Consider the following 25187-nt stretch of genomic DNA (forward strand, 5'->3'; position numbering starts at 1 on the left):
GGAATAGGCGTAACCAAAGAAATACAAGCTTTATATCCTGAAAAATACAAATCATTGTTTAAAAAAATTAAAGACAACCTAAATAGATGGAAAGATATCTCATGTTCATGGATCAGAAGACTTAATGTTTTTAATATGGAAATATTCCTCAAATTGATCTACAAATTCAATGCAATTCCTATTAAAATCCCAGCTGCCTTTTTTTTTTTTTTTCCAGAAATGGACAAGGTAATTCTAAAATTCATATGGAAATTCAGGGGCTTGGGAGACAGGAGGGTGACAGCTAAGAGGTGCTGGGTTTATTTTGGGGGTAATAAAAATGTTCCAGTCATGGCGATGGATGCACAACTATGCAAGTATATTAAAAGCCACTGAATCGCACACTTTCAATGGACGAATTGTATAATATGTGAATTATGTCTCAAAAAACAATTTTTTAAAAAGCTGACACGTGTGAACTGAAACTTGTGACTCAGTAGCCAGTGCTACTATAGGAATGCTCCCTTTAATGACTGCATTTCCTGGAGCTGCATTTTGCTTCTATAATTCTCTTTGTACACATGGGAAAGGTGACATTAGAAAAGCGACAAAATCTGAGGGGTTCAGGAAATGGAGAAATGGCCAGCACTGTGAGCTTCTCTGCCTTCAAGGGGTGAGGCCATACTGGATGGCACCCAAAGAGACACAGAGTTCCAGCCATGTGTCAAACTGGACTGGGGGAAGAGGGTGAGAAAGGAGGTCCTTAATGCCCTTGGCACCTTGGTTATTAAGAAGCGTCTAAAGCAGGGGAAAACTCTAGAGTCTATTTTTATGATATAAATATCACTTAAAAATGAACCCCAAACCTACTTCTAAATAGTTAATAATGAGGGGTCAGCATTTTAAAAATAAGAGTATCAAAAATTGCTAGAACAGATATTTTATGAATCCAGATAAGGACTAAAGAGTAAACACAGATTGTGAATTAAGCAAACTCACATGGTTCAACAAGGCTGTAGAAAAGGGGGATGAAAACTAAATTAAGATAAGCCTAGGGAAAAAGTTAAGAATACGCGAACTCATCTGAATCCATGTAAGAAACACAAACTTGAACAAGAAGGTGACGAGAGACAGAAATGCAAGGGTCAACAGGATTATTAAGAGATGGCAACCTTGAAGAAATGCCAACTCCTCTGAAAGTACAACAATTATTTTCAGATGTTTGAAATCTTGATCTTCAGATGGAGAAAGTGTCTAGTCATGCCATCTCTATTAGTGCTTTCTCTGGGACTTCAGAAGCTGCCACCTCATCATCTCAGCTGTTTTTCTAATTTGAAAACATGGAAAAGGTCTTCAATATTTATTCATGTGTGTTCCCCTTTCCTTCACACAGAGATTCTGAAAAGCCAACATGTCTTGTCCTTATAAGAACAGGCAAAGGCCAGGGTGGTGGCTCATGCCTGTAATCCCAACACTTTGGAAGGCCAAAGTGGGCGGATCACCTGAGGTCAGGAGTTCAAGACCAGCCTGGCCAACATAGTGAAACCCTGTCTCTACCAAAAAAATGCAAAAATTGTCCCAGCATGGTGGCTCACACCTGTAATCCCAGCACCTTGGGAGGCCAAGGCAGGCAGATCACAAGGTCAGGAGATCGAGACCATACTGGCCAACATGGTAAAATCCCATCTCTACTAAAATACAAAAAATTAGGCAGGCATGTTGGCATGCACCTGTAGTTCCAGCTACTTGGGAGGCTGAGGCAGGGGAATCACTTGAACCCAGGAAGTGGAAGTTGTAGTGAGCCAAGATCACACCACTGTACTCCAGCCTGGTGACAGAGTGAGGCTCTGTCTCAAAAAAAAAAAAAAAAAAAAAATAGCCATGTGTGGTGGTGTGTGCCTGTAATCTCAGCTACTTGGGAGGCTGAGGCAGGAGAATCACTTGAACCTGGGAGGTGGAGGTTGCAGATTGCACCACTGCACTCCAGCATGGGCAACACAGCGAGACTCCATCTCAAAAAAAAAAAAAATTTAAAAAATTAAAAAATGTAAAAGAGCAGGCAAAGATGGGAATTCAAGACTCGAATGGGAGGCATTGAGAATGAGTCAACAACCATTCCGGCCTCCCAGCCCTTCTCCTTGTCTCTCCCTCCTCTGTCTGGCTTCCTCTGGCCTGGGGAAGGCTCATGCTAAGACTGTAGTGACACTCTGACCCATTTTCCTCCAAGGTGATCAAGTCTCAAATATAAAACTTAAAAAAGATAAAGAAGTTCTAAAGAGACATCACCTTCCAATCACTTGAAAATATTAGATTCTTCTTCTTACATCTAGTTCCATTTAGAACAAGATTTTAAGCAAAAGGATCAAGGAATTGCTGAAGAAATGTTAGAAGGGTGAGGCTGATGTTAGATGTTAGATGGCTTGCAGATAGCTTTATTTCTGATTGCTGTCTGATGCTGAGGTCTTATAATAAATGGAATGAAAATTCCAAAAACCAATAGTGATGGCTGCAAATGGCACCCAAGCACTGAGATGAGAACTTTCTCCTACTTAAAATGTCCCTGGTAGTGCACAGATACTTGCTGAAGATATAAAAAGTAATGAGGAATCTCTACTAAACTGGAAAACGAGACTTGTTCATTTGATTTTCTTTTAGGGAAAAAATCTACTCTTCTACTTCTCATCATCCTTGAATTTTCCCAAGTTTCCCTCCCATCCCATAGCCTACAAGTGAGGACATCAGCTTTCATACTTCTCTCCTGAGTAGACACGGGCTCTCCGAGTGAGAGTGTAGGTTTTTGTGTTTGCTCCTTTGCGGAGAGGATCGTCCAGAGGTGACTGGCATGGTGGATCCTCCAGAGGGTTCCAGTAGCTCTGCTCACACATACCCCGCAACAAGATCTCTGCCAGCTGCCTGGCTATTGTCTGGGAACATAAACGAGGAAAAGCACAGCCATGAATCTATTTTGTATTAGTCATTCATTCAGTCAGTCAATAAATATTTATATCATCACATTGTGCTAAGCACTACTGCAAGGCTCATAATTAAAATTTTTTCTTTTACGATGGTAATTGTACCAGTTTATGACAAGAAAAGAAAACATGATTCACTAAGATGTTTGAACACTTAAAAAAAAAGGTTCATGTACTTCAAATGCTGCCCCATCAGTCACACTCTGGAATACTACACATATTTTATACCTGAAACAACTGAAACTTTTGGCTAAGCCCTTTCCCAAGAGCTCTTATAAATAACAGGTGAGCTGCAGATATTAGCATCACTAATGATGTGTGCTAAACCTCAAACCTGGCAAAAAGCTTGTACTCAGCTTAGATAATGCTATCCCTGAAAAAATTATCCTCACTGAAAATCCAGTGTCTACTGTAGACATCTTCTTTCTTAAATGTACCAATGGCAGGCCCTGTACGTCCCACCTCCAAGGACTCAGCACCTGAGTGTCTATTCTCAGCACATCCTGGGCTCCTGGCCCGGAGATTCTCACCTGCCTTGTGCAATAGGGAAGGCAAAGTGGGAACATGGTTCCGATCAAGAAAGACCTTTCTTCAAAGCTGGATGGGTATCCCATTCTGCACAGTGAAAACCCAGAAACATCTGGATCCTGTTCTCCAAGTTAGATGCAGATTAATAAGCTTTCCCAAACTTCTGTAACTCCACTGCCTAAAACAGTACCATGTATAATATAATGTATGGGGGGAAAGAATGCATGGTATGTACTAAGAAGTGTTTTGTTGACTGATGCATGTCAGTTCACTTAGCTTATAATCTTCTAGTAACAAAGAAGAGGATAAGTAATTTTTAAAAATTCCTCTGAAAAGAGAAGCACTGCATCCCAGGGTAGTTCACTCTACCCATGGTCAGCCAGAGGAGGCACCAGAACCCAGCATGGTTTTCCACCAGGTTTCAGCATCCTTTGAAGATGCAGACAAAGACTGCTGATCTTCTGAGAAGGAGCCTTTTTTAAAAAAATAAGCAAATGTTTCAGAAGAGGGCTTTGCTAAGCTTTCATCCATATGAAATCTCTTAAAACACCACAAGGAAAGTTAAATCCAACCAAATCACTAACAGAGTGGTTTCTGATAACCACTGGGTAAAGGCAAACTTTCTTTATCATTCCCAAGTAAGACCCACTGGCATTAAATGTCTATAAAAATGTGAAATTAAATGCACTCTGATCATCCCCAACTGAGCAATCTGTAAAGATCTCATAAGAACACAATTTTCAGGACCTAAACAACTCCTGAACTGTTTTCTTAAGCCTTCCATTATAGTTTCATTTTGATCTCATTGCAGTCATATAAGCTAATGACTTTTGCTGGAAACTTCAACTGGCAAAAATAACTTCCACTCACTACAGCTGAGAAATAAATGTTAAAAGAAAAAAAAAAATGAACAAGGAATTTCATTTTCTGAATATATTTGCCATGGAGGGATTTTAAAGTTGTAAAAATTTCTGCCCTAAACAGTTTGCTTGTTCACTACTAGATAGCTCATGCTAGGTCTCATTTCCCCTCAGGGTATTAACCTTCCTGAGAGATTTTTTTTTAATGGGGTTTTGATGTGATTGCATATTTTAAAGACATCGCTTCATCAGTGCTCTACCTATTAAGACGGCCATTTGGTTATGTCCACTGAAAGCTCAAATGAAGTTCAGAAAAAAACAATAAATATGAGATTACCAGCAAGATCACCAATATCTAGCATACTTTTTACACTCAACCTACATTTAGCCTGTAGTTTAAATGCATCAAATTGTTGGTAACTATAAAATAAATTCAGAATCAAAGGAGAGAAAGGTGGGAAGTGGGCCTGAAATAAGACCTGGATGTTTATGTACAAATTTGGTCATGAAATGCCCTTTGTGTGTGTGTGTGTGTGTGTGTGTGTGTGTGTGTGTGTGTGTGTGTGTGTGTGTGTATGTGTTTTAAAACTTGTGGTGAAATTCACATAACATAAAAGTCACCATTTTATTTCTTTAAAGTGCACGATCCAATGGCATTCGGGACACTCACAATGTTGTGCAACCATTAGCACTATCTAGTTCCAGAACATTCCAGAACATCACCCCAGAAGGAAACCCTATATCCTTTAGGCAATCACTCCCCACTTCCCCTCCCTCTCAGACTCTGGGAACAACCAATATGCTTTCTGGCTCCATGGATTTGCCTATTTTGGTCATCTTATACGAATTAAAGTATGTGATATGGGTCTTTTTGCAACCAGCTTCTGTTACTTAGCATAAAGTTTTCAAGGTTCATCCATATCGTTGTGTATGTATCAATACTTCATTCTTTTTTATGGCTGAATGATATTCCATTGCATGGATATACCACATGTTGCTTATCCATTCATCAGTTCTAGACATGTGGATTGCTTCCACCTTTTGGCTATCATAATTGGTGCTGCTATGAGCATCCATGTACAAGTTTTTGTTTGAACGCCTGTGTTGTTTGTTTTGAAACAGGGTCTCAGGCTGTCACCCAGGCTGGAGTGCAGTGGTGCAATCACACATAGCTCACTGCAGAACACCTGTTTTTAATATTTGGAGTATATATCTAAGAGTGGAACTCTTGAAAACATACTTTAAAATCCTTCTCTGCTATGATCTCACACCAGATAGTTTACAAAGCAACTTTTCTACCTCATAAGAATATTATAAATTTGCAATTATCAGCTAATCTAAAAATATCATAGTTATTAAGGCTGATGGAAACACTGCTTATGAATGTCATTAGCAGGAGAAACTTTCTAATGTCCAATGTAAATCAAATCAAGAAACCAGTGAGAGTCGACAATATGAACAAATGCTCTATACTTAAGCAATTTTGAAAGACTGACTTTTTAAATGCACTTTTAAAACAATTGTGAAAACACTTGCCAATTCAGGCAGTTACTTTCATCATGCTTCCAAATCTTGGAAGAACCTGTTCATGTTGATCAGTTGGGAAGTTTTATGAAATACTGAGAGGAGGTAAATTTGAGAGAAAAGACAACATTTTTGTAAGTTCTTTTGCCTTGAAGAACCCTAAAAATGGAAATATTTTGTTTGAACTTCTTAAGGCACTTATAAATCACATAGATATATAAGTAAATTTTGAAGGCAACTGAGCTCTTGGTGGTGGTGATGACAGGGTGTGTGTGTGTGTGTGTGTGTGTGTGTGTGTGTGTGTGTGTGTGAAGTTGCCCATCCTGTCTCACCCCCATAATTCTAGGAAAGCCCAGCTTGGCCATCTGGCCCCATGAGTTGTATGTCTACATCTTAAAACTCTGGAGACACCACAATGAAGTCATTTCCTATGACATGAATCTCTTAGCCTTGCCCAACTGAATACTCTCCCACAGCATTTAAAGGATTCATGATAAAGAAAGGACAAAAGTATGGGTGACAAAAGATAAACTGCAACCTTCCATGAGGTTGCTACATCAACTGTGACATGTGGCATTTGCTTAGTTTTTCATAAGCACCAGTCCTCCACTCAAGCACTCACTGGCTATGGTTATATAGGGCAAGTTGTAGAGGTCTACCTAATGAACGTCCCTAGATAGGAAAGTGAAAGGATTAAAAAGGCAAAGAAAGAATTCAAGTCAACAGGAGAGCCAAATTGCTAACCAAACAGTTAATTTAACTATGTTGTATATTTCTCTTCCAAGTTTTATAGTTAATACAATTAGCCAAACTACTAGCAGCCCTCAGGATCCAATGTGTCTTATTCTGTCTGGGTTTGGTATGAATCATAAGCATACACCAACCCCTCAACACCCTGGCAGCCATGAGGGCCTACATTCTACCTGCCTTAACAGGTGCAATTCTCAGGTTTCAGCAGAGAATGCTGCCAACAACACAGGAAAGGATGCTCAAAATCATTAGCCAACAGGGAAGTGCCAATCAAACCACAATGGAATATCACTGCATTCCCACCAGGATGGTTACACCTAAAAAGATAATAACAACTGTTGGTGAGGGTGTGGAGAAATTGGAACCCTCATAACTGCTGGTGGGAATGTATTATGGTACAGCTGCTTTGGAAAACAGTCTGGCAGCACCTTAAATTGTTAAACAGTTACCATATGACCCAGCAATTCCACTTCTAAGTATACAGCCAAGAGAAAGAACACATATGTCCACACGAAAACTTGTACATGAATGTTCATAGCAGCGTTACTTGTAATTGCCCCAAAGTAGAAACAACCCAATGTCCATCAGCTGATGAACGGACAAATAAAATGTGATACATCCATTCAACAGAATATTATTTGGCAATAAAAAGGAAAGAAATATTGATCACGCTGTGACCCAGAGGAACCTTGAAAGCATTATGCTAAGTAAAGAAAGTCAGTCACAAAAAGAGTACAAATTAGTCGGGTGTGGTGATGTGCACCTGTAGTCCTAGCTACTCGGAGGCTGGGGCAGGATGCAATGAGCCAAGATTGTGCCATTGCACTCCAGCCTGGGTAACAGAGCGAGACTCTATCTCAAAACAAAAAAACAAAACCACAAATTGTATCATTCCAGTTATAGGAAATGCCCCAAATAGGCAAATCCATAGAAACAGAAAGTAAATTAGTGGTTGCCAGGGACTAGGGGGAGGGGAAAATGGGGATTGACTACTAATGAGTATAGAGTTTCTTTTGGGGGTGATTAAGATGTCCTGAAATTAAATATTAGTGATAGCTGGATAATTCTGTGAATATGCTAAAAACTTTAAATGAGTAAACTGCTATTTATATATTATAAATTTATATTATATATTACATATATTTATATATTATAATTATATATTATAAATATGTCACATAAATATCCATTATGACACAGAAGTGAAAGAGCTTGCTCAAATTCATAAGCCCAGTGACATATACTTACAATAAATATTTAAATATATGTGACATATATTTATTATAAAAATAAATATAGCTACAGTTAAACAAAGGATGGGCATGAATATGGTAGTCTAACTTTGTTCCATATATTTATTATAAATATATGTCACATATATTTATAATACTTAAATGTAAAAAAATATGAATGTAAATGCCTATGAGACAAGTGCCTGCTGGCCTCAATCAAGTCACTGGTCACACTTACCATTCGCAGGTTTTGAGTTGTTCTCGTTTCAACTGCTCTGAGCAGCTCTCTAAACCTTCCGACTCCTCTTGTCAAGTTCCTGTGTGGACACAGAATTGGACGGTTTTCATCTGGCATGTATTAATATCAAATGCGTTACATGCACGTTTCAGTGCATTTTGTCTGCATAAAAGCTGTTGGCTAGATTTTAAGCAAACGATTACTCTGCACGTGTCTAGCCATCTTTGGTTAAATGAAACATTTGACCTAAGATTGATGGCCTTTTGAGTTTTCTAACCCCTAGCACATTTTCTCTAAAAAATAACAATTTGAAAATCAGTTGAGGCCAACAAATTAAAAAGCAAGATACCTTAGAAGAGTCTGTGTTCAAACTCTCAATGGCTCTGTAGAGTGGGACTGAAATCTATATTTTCATTTAAAAGGTGGGAGACAACACTGGGCAAAAGCGCACCGGAATATGAGCAAGGCACTGTGTGCACCATGGGTAAGGATAAAATATGAAGATGAAAAGCACGAGAAAACAGGAACTCCACCAAGCAACCACTCTGCATCTTTGAGAACATAAACTTACCAAACCGGTAAATTCATCAAACCAACCCTCCTCCAAACCCCACACTGACAAAAAGAAGCAAAAGGGTGAGAGGCCCCTTCTGAGAGCGAGTATGTGACAACTGGAACCAAGCTCCCTGAGTGTGAGCACAGCACACCTCATCTCACTGCCACTCATACCCCACAGGGACACATTTGGTGACATGTTTCATTAAGAGACAAATAATTACTTTGTAACATCCTGGTCAATATTTTCAAGCCCCACTTGTCCTCTCTGAAAGCTGCATCCAGCCTGTTGAGCTGGGAACGCTCCCCAGCCGGTCCCTTTACATTAAGCGCTGCCACCACCTATGACATAACTCAGCGATATTTATAACCTGCTCATTAGAACATATCTCATCTTTCCAAAAAGCCACAGCGCGGGTCAGCCAGTGCAAACGTGTCAGCCAGCCTCTGCAGGCCGTGGCAGATGCTCTAGGTATTTGGCTCTCTTCTTGGATGACATTTTGAATCACGCAAAGGTATTAAATCAAACCTGAATGTGGGTTCTGTAAGTTACAAGCACTCATGAGGGCTATTAATTCGCATCTTATACCTACATGACATCCCAGGGCTCTCATGCACAAGAATGGCCCCAGAACTTTAAGATAATGGTTTACTGGCATAGGTACATAAATATTCCCATAGTCCTCTCACCCCCACATATCAGATGGTATCAGATCAGAAGCTTGATGGTGGCATAAAAAGAGAAGCTGTGCTCAGGACGCCAAGCAGCACTAAAGGAAATCGAACAGAGACGTGAATAAAGATTAGGTAACAGGCCCTGGGACATGCAATCTACTCTGCTTTCTCCTTCATTTGCTTTTATGGGATCCATGTTCACAGGCAACAAAGTACATTTGCTTTGGACTGAAGCTCAGTTCTCTTAAGTAACATGGAGGGAAGGAAATAGCTACAGCTAAACAAAGGATGGGAATGAATATGGTAGTCTAACTTTGTTCCAGAATCACGGATTCTGGAACACGGATTCATCCTACTGGGCACAGAAGGGATGGTACTTTGAATTGTATGAAATAAGCTGTGACTGAGGCAACACAAGTGGAGACCCTGGTGGAAGGGGCTGATTCACCAGGTAGAAATCAGGCCTGGAATAAGCAGTATCAAACCTAAATATTGCAAGCCAGGGAAGCCTACAAATAGGAACTGGTCATTGAGAATGTTTCCAGTGTCCTAGGAAACAGAATGAGCTACTTAGACAGTTACAGAAGCACAGAATTTTCCAGCTATAAATGATCCAACAGAATCCGGTCCATTATGACACAGAAGTGAAGGGCTTGCTCAAGCTCACAGGCCCCGTGAGAGAGACAGTGAGCTGGGAGCTTTCTACCCTACTCTGTTACCTTCCTGGGTACACATAAGCTCCAAAACAGAAGTGTAACTCTAGAGGAAGGAACAAAATATGAATCCAAGAGTTCAGGTCTATGTTTTGCATCATTAATATGCAAATTACTTCATATATTCATAACATAAATTCTGTGTGTCCCAGTGATGACAGCTAATGAAATACTCATTACTCGTCCAAAACTGGAAAGAAAATCCGTTGGCCCAGGGGAAGAAGTCCAGTGAATGCAGGTAATGCCCTGGGCTGCCAAAAGAGATCGATGACGGATAGAGAAATTCAATTCCCCTGTTAAGATGCAAGAGGGTTTCTCCCGCGCAGGACCGAGGCCCTCTGGTGGAGGAACAGAGGAAGTCTCCGCCCCGAAGGAGGCCAGGCAGGATGGGGCAATACCAGCCACTGGGTGCGTATTCCCAATTAAGCCTTTGAAGCAAATACAAGTTTTTCTCAAACTGTTTCCAGTTTATTCCTGGAGAGAGTTTAAGATTCAGAAGCAAAATCTTCCTCAAGCTGGGAAGAATCTGCTTGTAAACAAAGAAGCCACAGTAACCACAGAGCTGAGAAGGCCTGAAGCTACAGCCCACTGCAATGACTCTGGCACCCAGAAGGGTCCCCACCCCCCCACAGATCAATCGGACAGCAAGAAGAGGTGAAACAGGCACATCTTAAAGTGCCCAAATGCAAAAACACAATTCTCAGGAAATCCTGTCATCCACACATGTTGAAATCATATAATTGTATTCAACTGATCGCTTCCACTGTTGCCATGAGAGCAGAAAAATAAAAATGTTCAAGTACATGGATAATCAGAACAAAAAATAAAAGGAAGTTAACTTGCAAGAATTATATTCCAAATGCTATGAGATAACCCAATTTGAGAGAGGCAAACAAAACCCACACGATTGCCTTCATATCTCCGAACTGTTAGTTAATTCTTAAAATGTTGAGATCAATTAAGTATCTAAGAAGGAACTGTTGCTTAAAACTCCACTTCAAAATGAAGATAAGAGAGCCAAGGAATCTCCCAATCTCCCTGTTTTGAGGGTTTCCACAGACCCCTGACATTAGGTCATGTATTCCATTTCAACACCCTTGTCTGAGAAAGTGCAATGATGTCAGAATTCATTATGGTTAAACTATTCTCAAAACAAATGTTCCTGCCAGCATTCGCGCAGCGGGCACTCTGGCAAGCTGTCAGAACTTGGGGTTCATCTCCTGCACTTTGCTTCACAAGCTTCCTGAGCTGGGTGCATTTCCTTCCACGTGGAATGGTTCCCAACAGCTCGGCTGGGCCCAAGGAGGAAAGGGCCTGCAGTCCCCGGAGTGCCAGCTGCTCATTCCGCCTGACAGGCAAAGCTCTGCTTTCACTCACCAACATCACTGTCCTCAGCCCATTATGGAGAGCTCAGGCCAGAGTCCCACAGCCTTGCTCTCATTCAGATCCTTGTTTTCCCATTGGCAGGAAAGCCTACCACTTTTCATGGGGACACAGTCTACTCTTCCCTTGACCTACTTCTATCTTTTCTTCTCTCCTATCTTTTCCATCTGGTTTTATCCTCCTCCTGCTGAACCTCCTTCCAGGGCTTGTCTGCTGACTTACCAGCATTCGACCCTCCCTCTCAACCCTCTATCCTGGCGATGGGCTCCGGTTCCCCCTTGGGCCCCGTGGCAGCATCTTTCCAGGCTCTGAAATGTACATTCTAACGTACAAACTCACTGCACCTGGTTTCGTCCTGTTCTATGACTCTGAACCACATTCTCGACAAATGCCATCTGTCCCTCTGTAATCAAACCAAGGAGGAAATGTAAATGGGAAGAAAGCCAGAGCTCCAAAATCAAAATGGAAAACCAAGGCTAGAGAAACTTGGGGACATGAGAATCATTTCAGCTTGTCATGAGTGGCTACTTCAATAACAAGCTCAATACATTTTTGTTGTGTGGTTATTTCTCCTTTTATTTCTAGGGAGTAGGGTGGGAAAAGACAATTCTTCCCTTTAACTTGTCCTTCCAAATTAGCTTCAGACCTCAAAATCTGACCCAGGCACCAATACACTTAAATTCAATATCACCTGTCATTGTCGTGCAAACTCAAAGTAGTGATATGAATAAAAGACAGGGTCCATTTCCTGGGTAACGAGGAAAAGGTGGCCTGCTAGAGTCTATTCAATATTTTTTTCTGTTCGGTGGCTGAGAATTTTATAACTAAAGATCAAACACAATAAGTCAACCCAGTAGATCTCAAAGAGCAAAGAAATCGTCTGCCTTTCTCCATGTTTTCTTCCCACCAACCAGCACTCCTGAAACACTGAAGCAGGAGGTTACTTCCACAATTACTGAGCACTGTTTCCCAGCAGGGACCAGGGTGGTCCCTGAGGACACACTGCTGAGCAGGGGACACCATCCCTGTTTTCTTCCCACCAACCAGCACTCCTGAAACACTGAAGCAGGAGGTTACTTCCACAATTACTGAGCACTGTTTCCCAGCAGGGGCCAGGGTGGTCCCTGAAGACACACTACTGAGCAGGGGACACCATCCCTGCCTCAGGGAGCTTAGATGGCTTCACATTCCCCACAAGAACGTAAGTGCCTCCAAGACAGAGGCCTTGGCTTTATTCACTGACATAACCCAAGCCTCTGAAACAGAGCCTGGCATACAGGAGGCACCCAATTAATATTTGTTGAATGAAAAAGAACCACCATGAGCCAAATGAACCAAGAGCACGAGGGGATACATTTCCTACCCGTTTCTTATCTCATTGTTTCTCACTGAGCACAGTCCAGCAGACAGCAAAGCACCACACTCTCTTAACTAGAATAGTCTTGTGTGCCCTCGGGGGCTTTCCCTGTAGCGTGGAGACCTGGGGGAGCAGTACTCCTACACCAGTGACATGCCCAGCCTAACAGCTTCTAGAGAGCTATGTGGATAATGGGGATTTTGAGGTTTTTAAAGAAAAGTTCCAGGCATTTCAGGGAAACTTTCCTGCCCCTGTGCCTTCACACATGCTCCTCCGTCTACAGGGTCAAGACCCAGGGCCGAGGCCAGCCTAGATGGCACTTTCCACCTTTCCACACTGCTTTTCATTTGAGTTTATATCTGTTCACCAACCAAACTGCAATCATTGTGAGAGCAAAGGCCCCTTCTGTACACACCCCTCCTTGTCTCAACTGCCTCACAGGGCCAGCCAGTACCTGTGACACTTAACAAGCTGGGTACCCCCAAAAGAAAGGAAAGAGTGAGCACCATCTTATCTTCTCAGACCCCTTTCCCCATCTCCTTGCTGAAAAGAGTTATCTTAGTTACAAAGGGGACAACTAAAGCAGGTACTTGGTATATCCATGAGATACATCCCATCATCATATACCTATACCCTTTATGGTACGTATCTGCTTTTCCGGAGTTGTAAGTGTTGGCAATGACAATGTTATTCTGGACACTGTCAACACTTACAACTCCGGAAAATCAGATACAGACCATGTATCTTCTAGGTTCATCACTTTTAGTTCTCAGGCTTGAGAATTTATGTAACCCTTAATATCATCTATCTTGAAAAAGTCTGAAATCAAAACCAGATATCCAGATCTGGAAAGTGGGAGAAGAACAGATACCCTTCCCAGTCCAAAAGGACACTGTGGCCGGCTGTCAGGGAGCTGTTTTTCCCAGAATGGAGTCCAGCTTCCCCCTCTGTACACACTCTCCTCCTCATATCCAATGACACGCATTTGTGAAGACAGATGGCTTGCTGCAGTCAGGAGCCAGGGATCAAACCCACAACCTTGGCCTCATTAGCGAAGGGCTCTCTCTGATCCACGGAGCAAGCCAGCTGCAGCCTGGACATAGTGACGGAGGGTGTGACAGCCATCCATGCCGGGATGTGAACAAGCAGGCGAGGCTTCCAGATGTCTCATCTCAAACCTAATGAGAGCTGTACTGGGCTTAACAACATTTTTTGGACTACCTCAGCAATCAAGGCATCCTGGTGACAAAAGCAGAGTAAATTAAACATTTGGTCAGCTGGCCAGGTGGCACACAGTACAGGGAGTCGGGACTACGGCCCAGGCAGAGTAGGTGGCACCGGACACATAAAGTCAAAGAAGTCACAGAGAGTGGCTTCTTGGAGTTCATACTTCATGGGCCAGGACAGGAACACATAAACAAGTCCTTCCAACATGGGGTGCACAAGGCCTATGAATGAAAGGTGGCCAGACTGCTCTGACAGCCCGTCCAGAAGAGCAACTCGCCCGCCCTTCACCTGTCCCCTCCACTCCCCTAAGCTCTGAGTCTCTGAGAAACATGAAGTGTAGAAAGGCTTGCCCCATCTCACATCCTTCCTTTCAACCTCTGGGAGTGAGTCAAAGAATATCAGTACTCATTCCAAAAGAAATATATACATATATATATACACACACACACACACAAATACATATTTCTCTCTCCGTATATATCTATACATATATGGAAAGAGAGAGAGAGAACTCCCATACCTACTATGCACTACGAAGTGAGGCACGGTGAATGCAGTGGTGAGCCAGTCAGCAGACATGAGTCCTCAAGAACTTGTATTTTAATGATATTCAGTTTAACCCTAATGGTATCCAAACACACTTGGACTCCTCAACCTAACAATACTTAAACCAATCCGAACTTATCATATAAGGATTGTCCTTCACCCAGGAATCTATATGCTTATCTATATACATGAACATAAAGACACAAAACAGAGTTGTGGTTACAGACCCTGGAGCCAGACAGTCAAGTCCCAGTTTTGCCATTTATTAATTGTTGACCTTGGGTAAGTGCCTGTCCCACAGTTTCCTTACAAAATGGAAATAACAACTGTACCCACCTCACTACTGTAAGAATTAAACTAGTCAGTAACAACGGTGCCCACCTCATTGGGTAACTGTACCCACCTCACTGCTGGAAGAATTAAACTAGTCAGTAACAACGGTGCCCACCTCATTGATTTGTTTTAAGAATTAAACTAGTCAATACATGTAGGAAGTGCTTTTTAAGTATTTGCCATTATTACTTCTGTTAGCCTCAAAACTCTACCATTGTTTTTTTTAAAAACTTTTGGAATTCTGGAATCTATTTTCCAGTCAATTTATAGCATATGAAAATCTGCTTTATTTCTTTGAAGTCATTTAATTTTGAAGGAACAAAAGATATTCCCCAGTTTGATTCATTGATCCTCTTTGCTATTTATGGAAATCTACCACGTCCTAGGAACTCCCTATGTAATTCCCAGGTCTGGCTCACAACAACAAAAGACAACAACCCACGTCAGGTAAGAACAGTAAAAAACTCTTTCTCTGGGGCCCTGTGGTCACCCTCCTGGGAAATGATGTGGCATCTCCTAAGAGTGCGGGTGCTCCCGACGGGGGCAGGGGAACAGTCTCCAGCCGCGGCTTTGGGGCAGGGCACGGACAGATGCGCAGCTGTCTGGCAGGGCAGGTGTGAATCCTGATTGCTCCATCATACCTCGCACAGTGAGCATGTGGAGACTGTTCTGAGTTCATCAAGAATGACCAGATCACGCTGAAAACTGTGAACTCAAAAGTGAACCACCAAAGCTTTATAAGCCCATAACACAAAGCTGGAGAGGAAAGCTCGCCACTTCCACTGGGGAAGTGTCTGCTCCAGACCTGGCCGGAGCTGGAAGACAAGCATGGGGGGTGGTCCCCGTGAGCCTGCTTCATAAGACGGGGCTCAATTAGCTGCACAGAACACTGATGGACACAGGCCAACAATATTCGTTTTTAACAGTCCCGAAAAGTGCAGAAAAAAGACAATCTGGCAGGTAGAAATGTCCTAACAAAATGACTTCATTCATCAATTCTGAGTGGCAAAGTCACATAGGAAAAGGACTTCTGGCCACCCTGTCCCTCCGGTCAACTGGGCTGCGGAGAGGAAAAGAAGGCAGAAAGGACCTTAAGGGGAGGACAGTCCCTCCAAACGCACCACAGGCACTTGAGCTGGAAGTTTGAGCACAAGGATAAGACAGCAACGTTCACTTCCATTCAATTAGCAGAAGACAGGAGAACTGCGTTTCCAACACAACTGTGGAGACCACATTTCAAAGCTAGGACAAGTGAGAAAAAATTCAAGGGGATCATTTGAAAGAAAGGAAAAAAAAAAAAAGACCATTAAATGTGCAGGGGTCAGCGGTCCAAATGGCTCCAGAAGCCAAGTAGGTAGCAGAGGTGGGTGAAGACAGACTGTGGGACGACAGGCCTCGCAAGCCCACAGGCCTCCAACTCGAAACCGTAACACAGAAACTCAACAGGGAAGGGAGGCTGTTCGCCGTTACATTGGTAAATAAGAGCTTCTAATATTTTTCTTGGGGAAACGAAGCAGTGCTGCTTGGTTTGAAGCAGCATGGTGCCGATGGGATTCTCACACATTCTCATGAGTGGGGCCAGATAACCCGCTTGGGCCTGGGAAAGGCGAGTCTGCTGGGGAGAGAAGAAAAAAGGGCAAAGGTTGAGCAGGCTCATGAGAAGAAGGATGGGAAGTGAGCGTGGAATGTGAGCCATCTGGGAACATGGCAAGGGGAACAAGTACCAGATGCCAGGCATGCACTGAGATGGGGAAGGACTGGCCAACGGGCTTCACCTTGTCTCTTCCTCATCTGCAAAATAGGACTAACACCTATGTGCCATGCTGAATGAGATGGCACCTGGAAAGCTCCTGAGTCAATGCTCAAAAACACATGAATCCCCCATCTTTCCCCAACCAGCTGCTACTTCCCACCACCCGGCCCTTCATTCCACATACAAACATTTACTGGCTAAAAGCCAAAAGCAGCCACTGGTGTGATTGTGAACCTTTGGTTAATAGAAAACAGTGCAGAATCAGAACCCGTTTCTATGATGCACTACCCCAAACTCTTCTTCTCAATTGTAGCTTTATACATGAGGAAACACAGGCTTAGAAATATCAGGGAACATGCCCGTGATCACACAGCCCACAGCAGAAGAGCTGGGATTTGAACTCAGGCCCTATCTGATGCCAGTGCTAGGAAAGATGAAGACCCCTGTCATGCAGAAGCCTGCAGTCAAACTGGAAAATGTGACTACCTCCTATGACACAAAACAAAGGCATCCCAGGGACAGGAGAGCAGCCCGGGAAGGCTCCTAGCGGCACGGGCCAGCTGAAGTCTCTGTACCGAGACACATTTGGCTGCAAAGAAGGGTATGGGATCCCACTGGGAATGGGTGACAACGGGACAGCAGAGAATTTATGCTGAGGCGTCTGAGCTTCATAGCAGAAACAGGACTCAGAAGAAAGATGGCGTCGGGGAAACAGACTAACACCGATAAGATGGCGACAACACAGAAGACGCTCGGACCACAAGTCAATCTTCTACAGGAAATTCTTTCATCGCACAGGACCTCATTTATTTGGCTTTCCCAGTCAGAGTTCACACTCACTCACTCAGACGGGAAGCTCAGGTTTACCTTGGCTCTATCTATAGAGAAAAAAGAGCTTTGCTAAGCACATCAGCAGAGCAAACATGATCTGTGAGGAGAATATTTAATTTGCTCAGGGGAATAAGCTATTTTCAAGCCCCTCTAAGCCATCCAGAGGAACTGCCACTTACTAATAAACCACTGACACGGTAATGAAAATTATTCCACTCTCTCATCCAGGAAGTCCCCACAAGAGACTGGGCTCCTTCGGGACAGAGACGGGGTCCCTCCCACTAGAATGGAGTATGATCCAGCTGCACACCTAATCATGGGGCTCTAGTGAGGATGAAAGGTCACAGTCACTGCCCAGGAAAGGTCAGCCATCATCTTCTTCTGAGATACCACTAACTGCTTCCATGCCATTCTCCAACTAATTATTCCAGATGATCTGCCAACCAACCTAGTGACACAGGCAGGAGTTCGTTACTCACAACTGATAAGGAGGGAAACTGAGTCCCAGAGAGAGAAGAAGGGTGTCTGGCCTAACAGCTCCAAGAGAGGCTGAGCCGGGACCTGACTCCCAGCCTCTGGGTTCCCAGGGCAGGGATTCCCTCCCCTGCCCTCTGCTGGGTACTGTTGTAGCCCATATTTCATTGACCCCTCAATTCTTCCTTAATATTTTGTTCTACGAAGTATAGATAGAGAAAGCCATATAAAACAATTATATGGCGTAGGGGACTATTAGAAGGCATACACCGTGTAACCACCACCCAAAAAAATAAAGACACTGCCATTCACCTCATCCCAATGAACAGCCCCCTCCATCTAAAAGTAACAACTACTCTGAATTTTCTGGTTAATTGCTTTGTTACTCACGCAGGCATCCCTACACTATAGCCTTGTCCACTTTTTTTCACTTGATGGTTCTTTAAAATCACTCTTACTTTACACGCCCCCCCCCCACCCCACCTCTTTTTCTTACAACTTATCTGCTAGAGAAAATCTGAACAGCCTATAGAGTTTCCCACTGGCTAGAAAACTGCACACTCATGCTACAGTTCAATACATGCCTCTGTTCTCCGTATTGCCTGCAATTTGGCAGCTGGATCCGGAGGCTTGATCAATTCAGGGTCGATCCCTTTGGCAAGACTTCAGCAGTGTTGTGCTCTTGTTCTGACATTAGCAGCCCTTGATGTTCAACACTTACAGCATCAATCTCCTGGGAGTTACTAAGTGGTGATGTTCTAATTCTCCCACTGCATTTTCATTTATTAGCTGGAATAATTTTTATAAGATGTTTCATCTAATATTTGGCTTTCCAGTGGCTTAGTACACATAGTAAAATGTTTTATGTTTTCCATTTATTTGCATAGTTTTCAAAATACTGACTCAGAACTCACTAACTTAAGCTTATTTGATTAGTCTATTGCAATTTTTACCCTTCTTGAAATTCAAACTGTCCTGTATTTGACCTGAGTCTTTTTAAAATGACCTTGGAATCTTTGATAGCTTCTTTGCTCTACGGATGTAGGTAAAGGTGTTCCAAGCTCATCTTATATATTTCCTGCCCCAGAACTGGCATGAGGTTTCTTTTATTGAAATCTGATATTTCAAGATCAAAATCTAGGAGCTAGAGATGTTCACTGCTAATGGGCCAGTCACCTTAGCCAGACCTTCTCTGTTTCTCACATATAAACACATACACACGAACATGTATATATGTGTATATATGCACATACTTATATACACACATAGACACAGATACCTCAGATTTCATACTAATATTTCCAATTTGATTATTCCAATTCAGGACTAGTTTTTCCTAGACTACTTCTATCTTAAATCTGTTTTTCCTTTCTTCCATAGCAAGAATATTTGTTCTCAAGGACACAGAGGATGATGGAATTAGAACATTCCATAACTTTATTCCATGTTGTATGAGAAGTTTCAGAATAATACTAACAATACCACCATCAATTAATATCATCATCTGTTATCAGTGATCTTTGATAATACCATAATTGTTTGGGGGTGACATGGTTTACATGCCCACATAAGATGGCAAACTTGATCAATAAATGTTGTATATGTGCCCCACTGACCAGTCATTTCCCCATCTCTCTACCCTTCCTTGGTCTTCCCTATTCCCTGAGACGCAATATTGAAATGAGGCCAATTAATAACCCTACAATGGCCTTTAAGCGTTCAAGTGAAAGGAAGAGTTGCACATCTCTTACTTTAAGTCAAAAGCTGGAAATAATTAAGATTAGTGAGGAAGGTCTGCCAAAAACCAAGATGGGTTGAAAGTTGGGCCTTTTGTACCGAATACCTAGTCCAGTTGAAGATGCAAAGGAAGCTGCTCAAAGAAAATTAAAGGTGCCTACTCCAGTGAACACACAAATGATAAAAATAACTTTTTAAAAAAAGCAAAAGAGACTTACTGCTGATAGGGAAAAAGTTTGCATGGTCTGGATAGAAGATTAAACCAGCCTCAACATTTCCTTAAACCAAAGCCTAATCCAGAGCAATCCTAATTCTCTTCATTTCTTTGAAGGCTGAAAGAGGTGAAAAAGATGCAGAGGAAAAGTTTGAACCTGGCAGAGGCTGGTTTATGAGGTTTAAGGCAAGAAGCTCTTTCTATAATATAAAAGTGCAAGGTGCCCGGGTGCGGTGGCTCACGCCTGTAATCCTAGCGCTTTGGGAGGTCAAGGCGGGTGGATCATGAGGTTAGGAGCTCGAGATCAGCCTGGCCAACATAGTGAAACCCTGTATCTACTAAAAATACAAAAAATTAGCCGGGCTTGGTGGTGGGTGCCTATAATCCCAGCTACTCCAGAGGCTGAGGCAGGAGAATAGCTTGAACCCAGGAGGCAGAGGTTGCAGTGAGCCAAGGTCGCACCATTGCACTCCGGCCCAGGTGACAGTGCAAGACTCCGTCTCAAAAAAATAAAAAATAAAAAAAGTGCAAGGTGAAGCAGCAAGTGCTGACACAGAAGCTACAGAAAGTTATCCAGAAGGTCTAGCTGAGATCATTAATGAAGGTGCCTACAGTAAACAACAGAATTTCAACATAGATGAAACAGCCTTCGATTGGAAGAAAAAGGAATCTACGACTTTCACAGCTACAGAGAAGTCAACTCCTGGCTACAAAGCTTCAAAGGACAGGCTGACTCTCCTGTAGGAGCTAATGCAACTGGTGACTTTGAGTTGAAGCCAATGCTCATTTACCATGTTGAAAATCCTAGGGCCCTTAAGAATTATGCTAAATTGACTCTACCTGTGCTCTATAAATGGAACAATAAAGCCTGGATGAAAGCACATCTGTTTACAACATGGTTCACTGAATATTTTAAGCCCACTGTTGAGATCCACTCAGAAGAAAGGATTTCTTTCCAAATATTACTGCTCATTGACAATGTACCTGGTCACCCAAGAGCTCTGATGGAGATGTATAAGGAGATAAAAGTTGTTGTCATGCCTGCTAACACAACATCCATACTGCAGCCCAAGGGTCAAGGAGTAATTCTGACTTACTGTTTACCATAGTGATTCCTCTGATGGATCTGGGCAAAGCAAATTGAAAACCTCTGGAAAGGATTCACCATTCTAGATACCACTAAGAATACTTGCAATTTATGGGAGGAGGTCCAAATATCAACATGAACAGGAGCTTGGAATAAATTGATTCTAGCTCTCATGGATGACTATGAGGGGTTCAAATATTCAGTGGAGGAAGTAACTGCAGGTATGGTGATAATAGCAAGAGAACTAGAATTAGAAGTGGGGTCTGAAGATGTGACTGAACTGTGGCGATCTCAGGATGAAACTTGAATGGATGAGGAATTGCTCTTACAGATGTAAAAAGAAATAAGTTTCTTTAAATGGAATCTACTCCTGGTGAAGATGCTGTGAACACTGTTGAAACAACAACAAAGGATTCAGAATATTATATCAACTTAGTTGATAAGACAGCAGTAGGGTTTGAGAGGATTGATTCCAATTTTGAAAAAATTCTACCGTGGGTAAAATGTTATGAAACAGCATTGCATGCTACAGAGAAATCTTCTATGAAAGGAAGAATTGATTGATGTGGTACACTTCATTGTTGTCTTATTTTAAAAAATTGCCACAGCCACCCCAAACTTCAGCAACCACCACCCCATCAGTCAGCAGCTATTAACATCAAGGCAAGACCCTCTACTAGCAAAAAGATATGACTTGCTGAAAGCTCAGATGACTGTTAGCATTTTTTAGCAATAAAGTATTTTTTAACTAAGGTATGTACCTTTTTCTGGACATAATGTTATTGCATACTTAACAGACTACAGTATAGTGTAAATATAACTTTTATATGCACTGGGAAACCAAAAAGTTCATGTGACTTGCTTTATTGAGATTATTGTATGATCTGAAACCAAACTTACAATATCGCTGAGCTATGGCTGTATTCAAACTTCTGAAGAAAAAACAAAAACATCACCTTGTCAATCAAGAATTCTATATCCAATAAAACTATCCTTCAAAACTGAGGAAAAAATAAAGACATTCCCACCAAGCAAAAAGTGAGAGAATTCATTGTTAGTAGACCTGCCCAATACAAAATTTTAAGGAAGCCTTCAGATGACAAGCAAATGATACCAGAGGGTCATAGGAATACACAGGAATAAACTAATAAAAGCATCAGAAATGTAAATATGTGGGTAAATATGAAAGACTGTATAAATATTGTTTTATCTTTCCTTCTTTTAATTTCTGTAAAAAATAACATTGTGTAAAGGGAAAATTAATATATTACATTGTTTTTATAACACAAAGAGGACAGGAGGAAATGAAACTATATTGGAGCAAAGTTGCTGATACTGAAATTAAGTCAATACTGACTTGAAATTGACTATGATAGTTTAAAGATATATATTATAATCCATAGAGAAAATAGAATTTTTTTTTTTTTTTTCTGATGGAGTCTCACTCTGTTGCCCAGGCTGGAGTGCAGTGGTGCAATCTCAGCTCACTGCAACCTTTGCCTCTCAGGTTCAAGCAATTCTCATGCCTCAGTCCCCCCAAGTAGCTGGGATTACAGGTGTCCACCACCATACCCAGCTAATTTTTGTATTTTTAGTGAAGACAGGGTTTTGTTTTGTTGGCCAGGCTGGTCTCGAACTTCTGGTCTCAGGTGATCCACCTGCCTTTGCCTCCCAAAGTGCTGGGATTACAGGCGTGAGCCACTGTGCCCAGCTGAAAACAGAAAATTTTTTTCAAAAAAATGCGGTTAAAAATCAGCAGAGGAATTTAAATGATATACTAAAAAGTATTTTTTAACAACCATTAAAAAGGGTAGAAAGGAGGAATGAAGAACCAAAAAAGACATGAGACAGAAACAAAGGGTAAAAATAGTAGGTGTAAATCCAATCACATCAATAGTTACATTAAATGTGTATGACTAAACATTCCATTCAAAAGGCAAAAAGGTTTATACTGGATTAAAAAACCCAAGATCCACCCACATGCTATGTATAAGAGATAGAGATATTTTAATTCAAAGACACAAATAGGTTGAAAATATAAGAAAGAAAAAATATACTATGTAAACAGTAACCATAAGAGAAGTAGTGTGGCTATATTAATATCAGGTAAGATAGACTTTAAATCAAGGAATATTACTAGAGACGAGAGGCATCTATCAAAAACCTACAGCTAACATCATACTTAATGGTGAAAGACTGAATGCTCTCTAAGATCAGGAATACAATAAGGATGTCTGCTTTTGCCACTTTTATTCAATATTGTACTGGAGATTCTCAACAGTGCAATAAGGCAATAAATAGAAATAAAAGGTATCGAGATTGAACAGAAAGAAGTAAAATTGTTTATATTCACAGATGACATGATCCTGTATGTAAAAACCCTAAACAATCTATTACAAAATTATAAAAATTAATTCAAGAGATTAGTTTGCAGGATACAACATCCATATATAAAAATCAAAAGTTTTCAATAACAAAAAATAATTTGAAAATGAAATTAAGAAAGCAATTCAATTCACAATCACATGAAGTGAATGAAATACTTAGGAATGAATTTAACAGAAAATACAAAAGCTGAAAACTACAAAACATTTTTTAGAAAAATCAAAGAAGATCTAAATAAATGGAGAGGGGTTGGATTAGAAGATTTGCTACTGTGAATCTGTCAATTCTACCCAAACTGACCTAAAGATTCGGTACAATCTTTATCAAAATCCTGGCAGGCTTCCTTTTTTTTTGACAGAAATTGGCAGGCTGATTCTAAATTTAATGGGGGAATGTCAAAGCCTGAAAATAGCCAAAATAATTTTTAAAAAGAACAAAGTTAGACTTATACTACCTCATTTCAAAACTTACTATAAAGCTACTATATTCAAGACAGTATATGGTATTGGCTTAAAGACAGACATATAGATCAATGAAACAAAATAGAGACTCCAGAAAGAAACCTTTATGTTTATATTAAATTAATTAATTTTTTTACTAATGTGTCAATGCAATCCAACATGAAAAGAACAGAGTTTTCAACAACTAAATAAGAATACAAAAATCCAATTGAAACCAGGGCAAAAGTTTTGAACAGACATTTCACCACAGAAGAATATTAAGAATACTTTTTTTTTTTTTTTTTGAGACAGAGTCTCACTCTGTCACCCAGGCTATAGTGCAGTGGAGCGATCTCGGCTCACTGCAGCCTCCACCTCCCGGGTTCAAGCAATTCTTGTGCCTCAGCCTCCCGAGTAGCTGAGACTACAAGTGTACATCAGCATGCCCCGCTAATTTTTGTATTTTTAGTAGAAATGGGGTTTCACCATTTTGGCCAGGCTGGTCTTAAACTCCTGACCTCAGGAGATCCGCCCACCTCAGCCTCCCAAAGTGCTGGGATCACAGGCATGAGCCACTGCACCCAGCAAGAATACTAAGAAGCACATGAAAATTTGCTGAACTTCATTAATCATTAGGAAAATGTAAATTAATTAAAATCACAATGGGATACTACTACAAATTTACTAGAATGGCTCTAATTCAAAAAACTGACAATGCCAAGAGTTAAAGAGAAAAAAAGAAGCTGGAGCTCCCATACATACATCGCTGGCGGGAACGTAAAACAGTACCGTTGGATGGTTTCCTAAAAAGTGAAACACAAACTTACCAAATGACCCATGAATCCCACTCCTATGAATCCACCCAAGGGAAATGAAAACACATGTTTACAAAAAGATCAGCACATGAATGTTCATAGCAGCTTCATTCATAATAGTCAAAAAGCAGGAACAATCCAAATGTCCATCAGTTGGTAAATGGATAAACAAAAATGTAACATATCCATACAGTGTAATAATAATGACGACTCCACAATAAAAAGGAGTGACCTGCTGATACATGCTACGATGGGAGTGAACCTCAGCAACACCATGCCAAGTGAAAGATGTGAGACACAGGCCGGGTGCGGTGGCTCATGCCTGTAATCTCAGCACTTTGGAAGGTGGAGGCGGAGGCCGGCAGATCACCTGAGGTCGAGAGTTCGAGACCAGCCTGACCAACGTGGAGAAACCTCATCTCTACTAAAAACACAAAAAAATTAGATGGGTGTGGTAGCACATGCCTGTAATCCCAGCTACTTGGGAAGCTGAAGCAGGAGAATCGCTTGAACTTGGGAGGCGGAGGTTGCAGTGCACTGAGATTGCGTCATGCACTCCAGCCCGGGCAACAAGAGTGA

At 41.4% G+C, this 25187-nt stretch overlaps 1 protein-coding gene across 23 annotated transcripts in view; it reads right to left on the reverse strand.

Moving 5' to 3' along the window:
• TTC7B (tetratricopeptide repeat domain 7B) overlaps positions 1 to 25187 on the reverse strand; it is a 274722-nt gene that overhangs the window by 149717 nt on the left and 99818 nt on the right. For all 23 annotated transcript variants that reach the window (XR_012416059.1, XR_012416058.1, XR_012416057.1 and 20 more), the window contains 2 exons: positions 8084 to 8162; positions 2731 to 2903 (listed from right to left, as the gene is read on the reverse strand). Coding sequence is in view for 20 of the 23 variants with exons in the window: in XM_073998062.1 (XP_073854163.1) it covers positions 2731 to 2903; positions 8084 to 8162 (252 nt within the window). In the remaining 3 variants the exon portion in view is untranslated. The remainder of the gene's footprint in view (positions 1 to 2730; positions 2904 to 8083; positions 8163 to 25187) is intronic.

The sequence above is a fragment of the Macaca fascicularis genome, chromosome 7, assembly GCF_037993035.2.
Source record: "Macaca fascicularis isolate 582-1 chromosome 7, T2T-MFA8v1.1".
Classification (NCBI taxonomy): domain Eukaryota; kingdom Metazoa; phylum Chordata; class Mammalia; order Primates; family Cercopithecidae; genus Macaca; species Macaca fascicularis.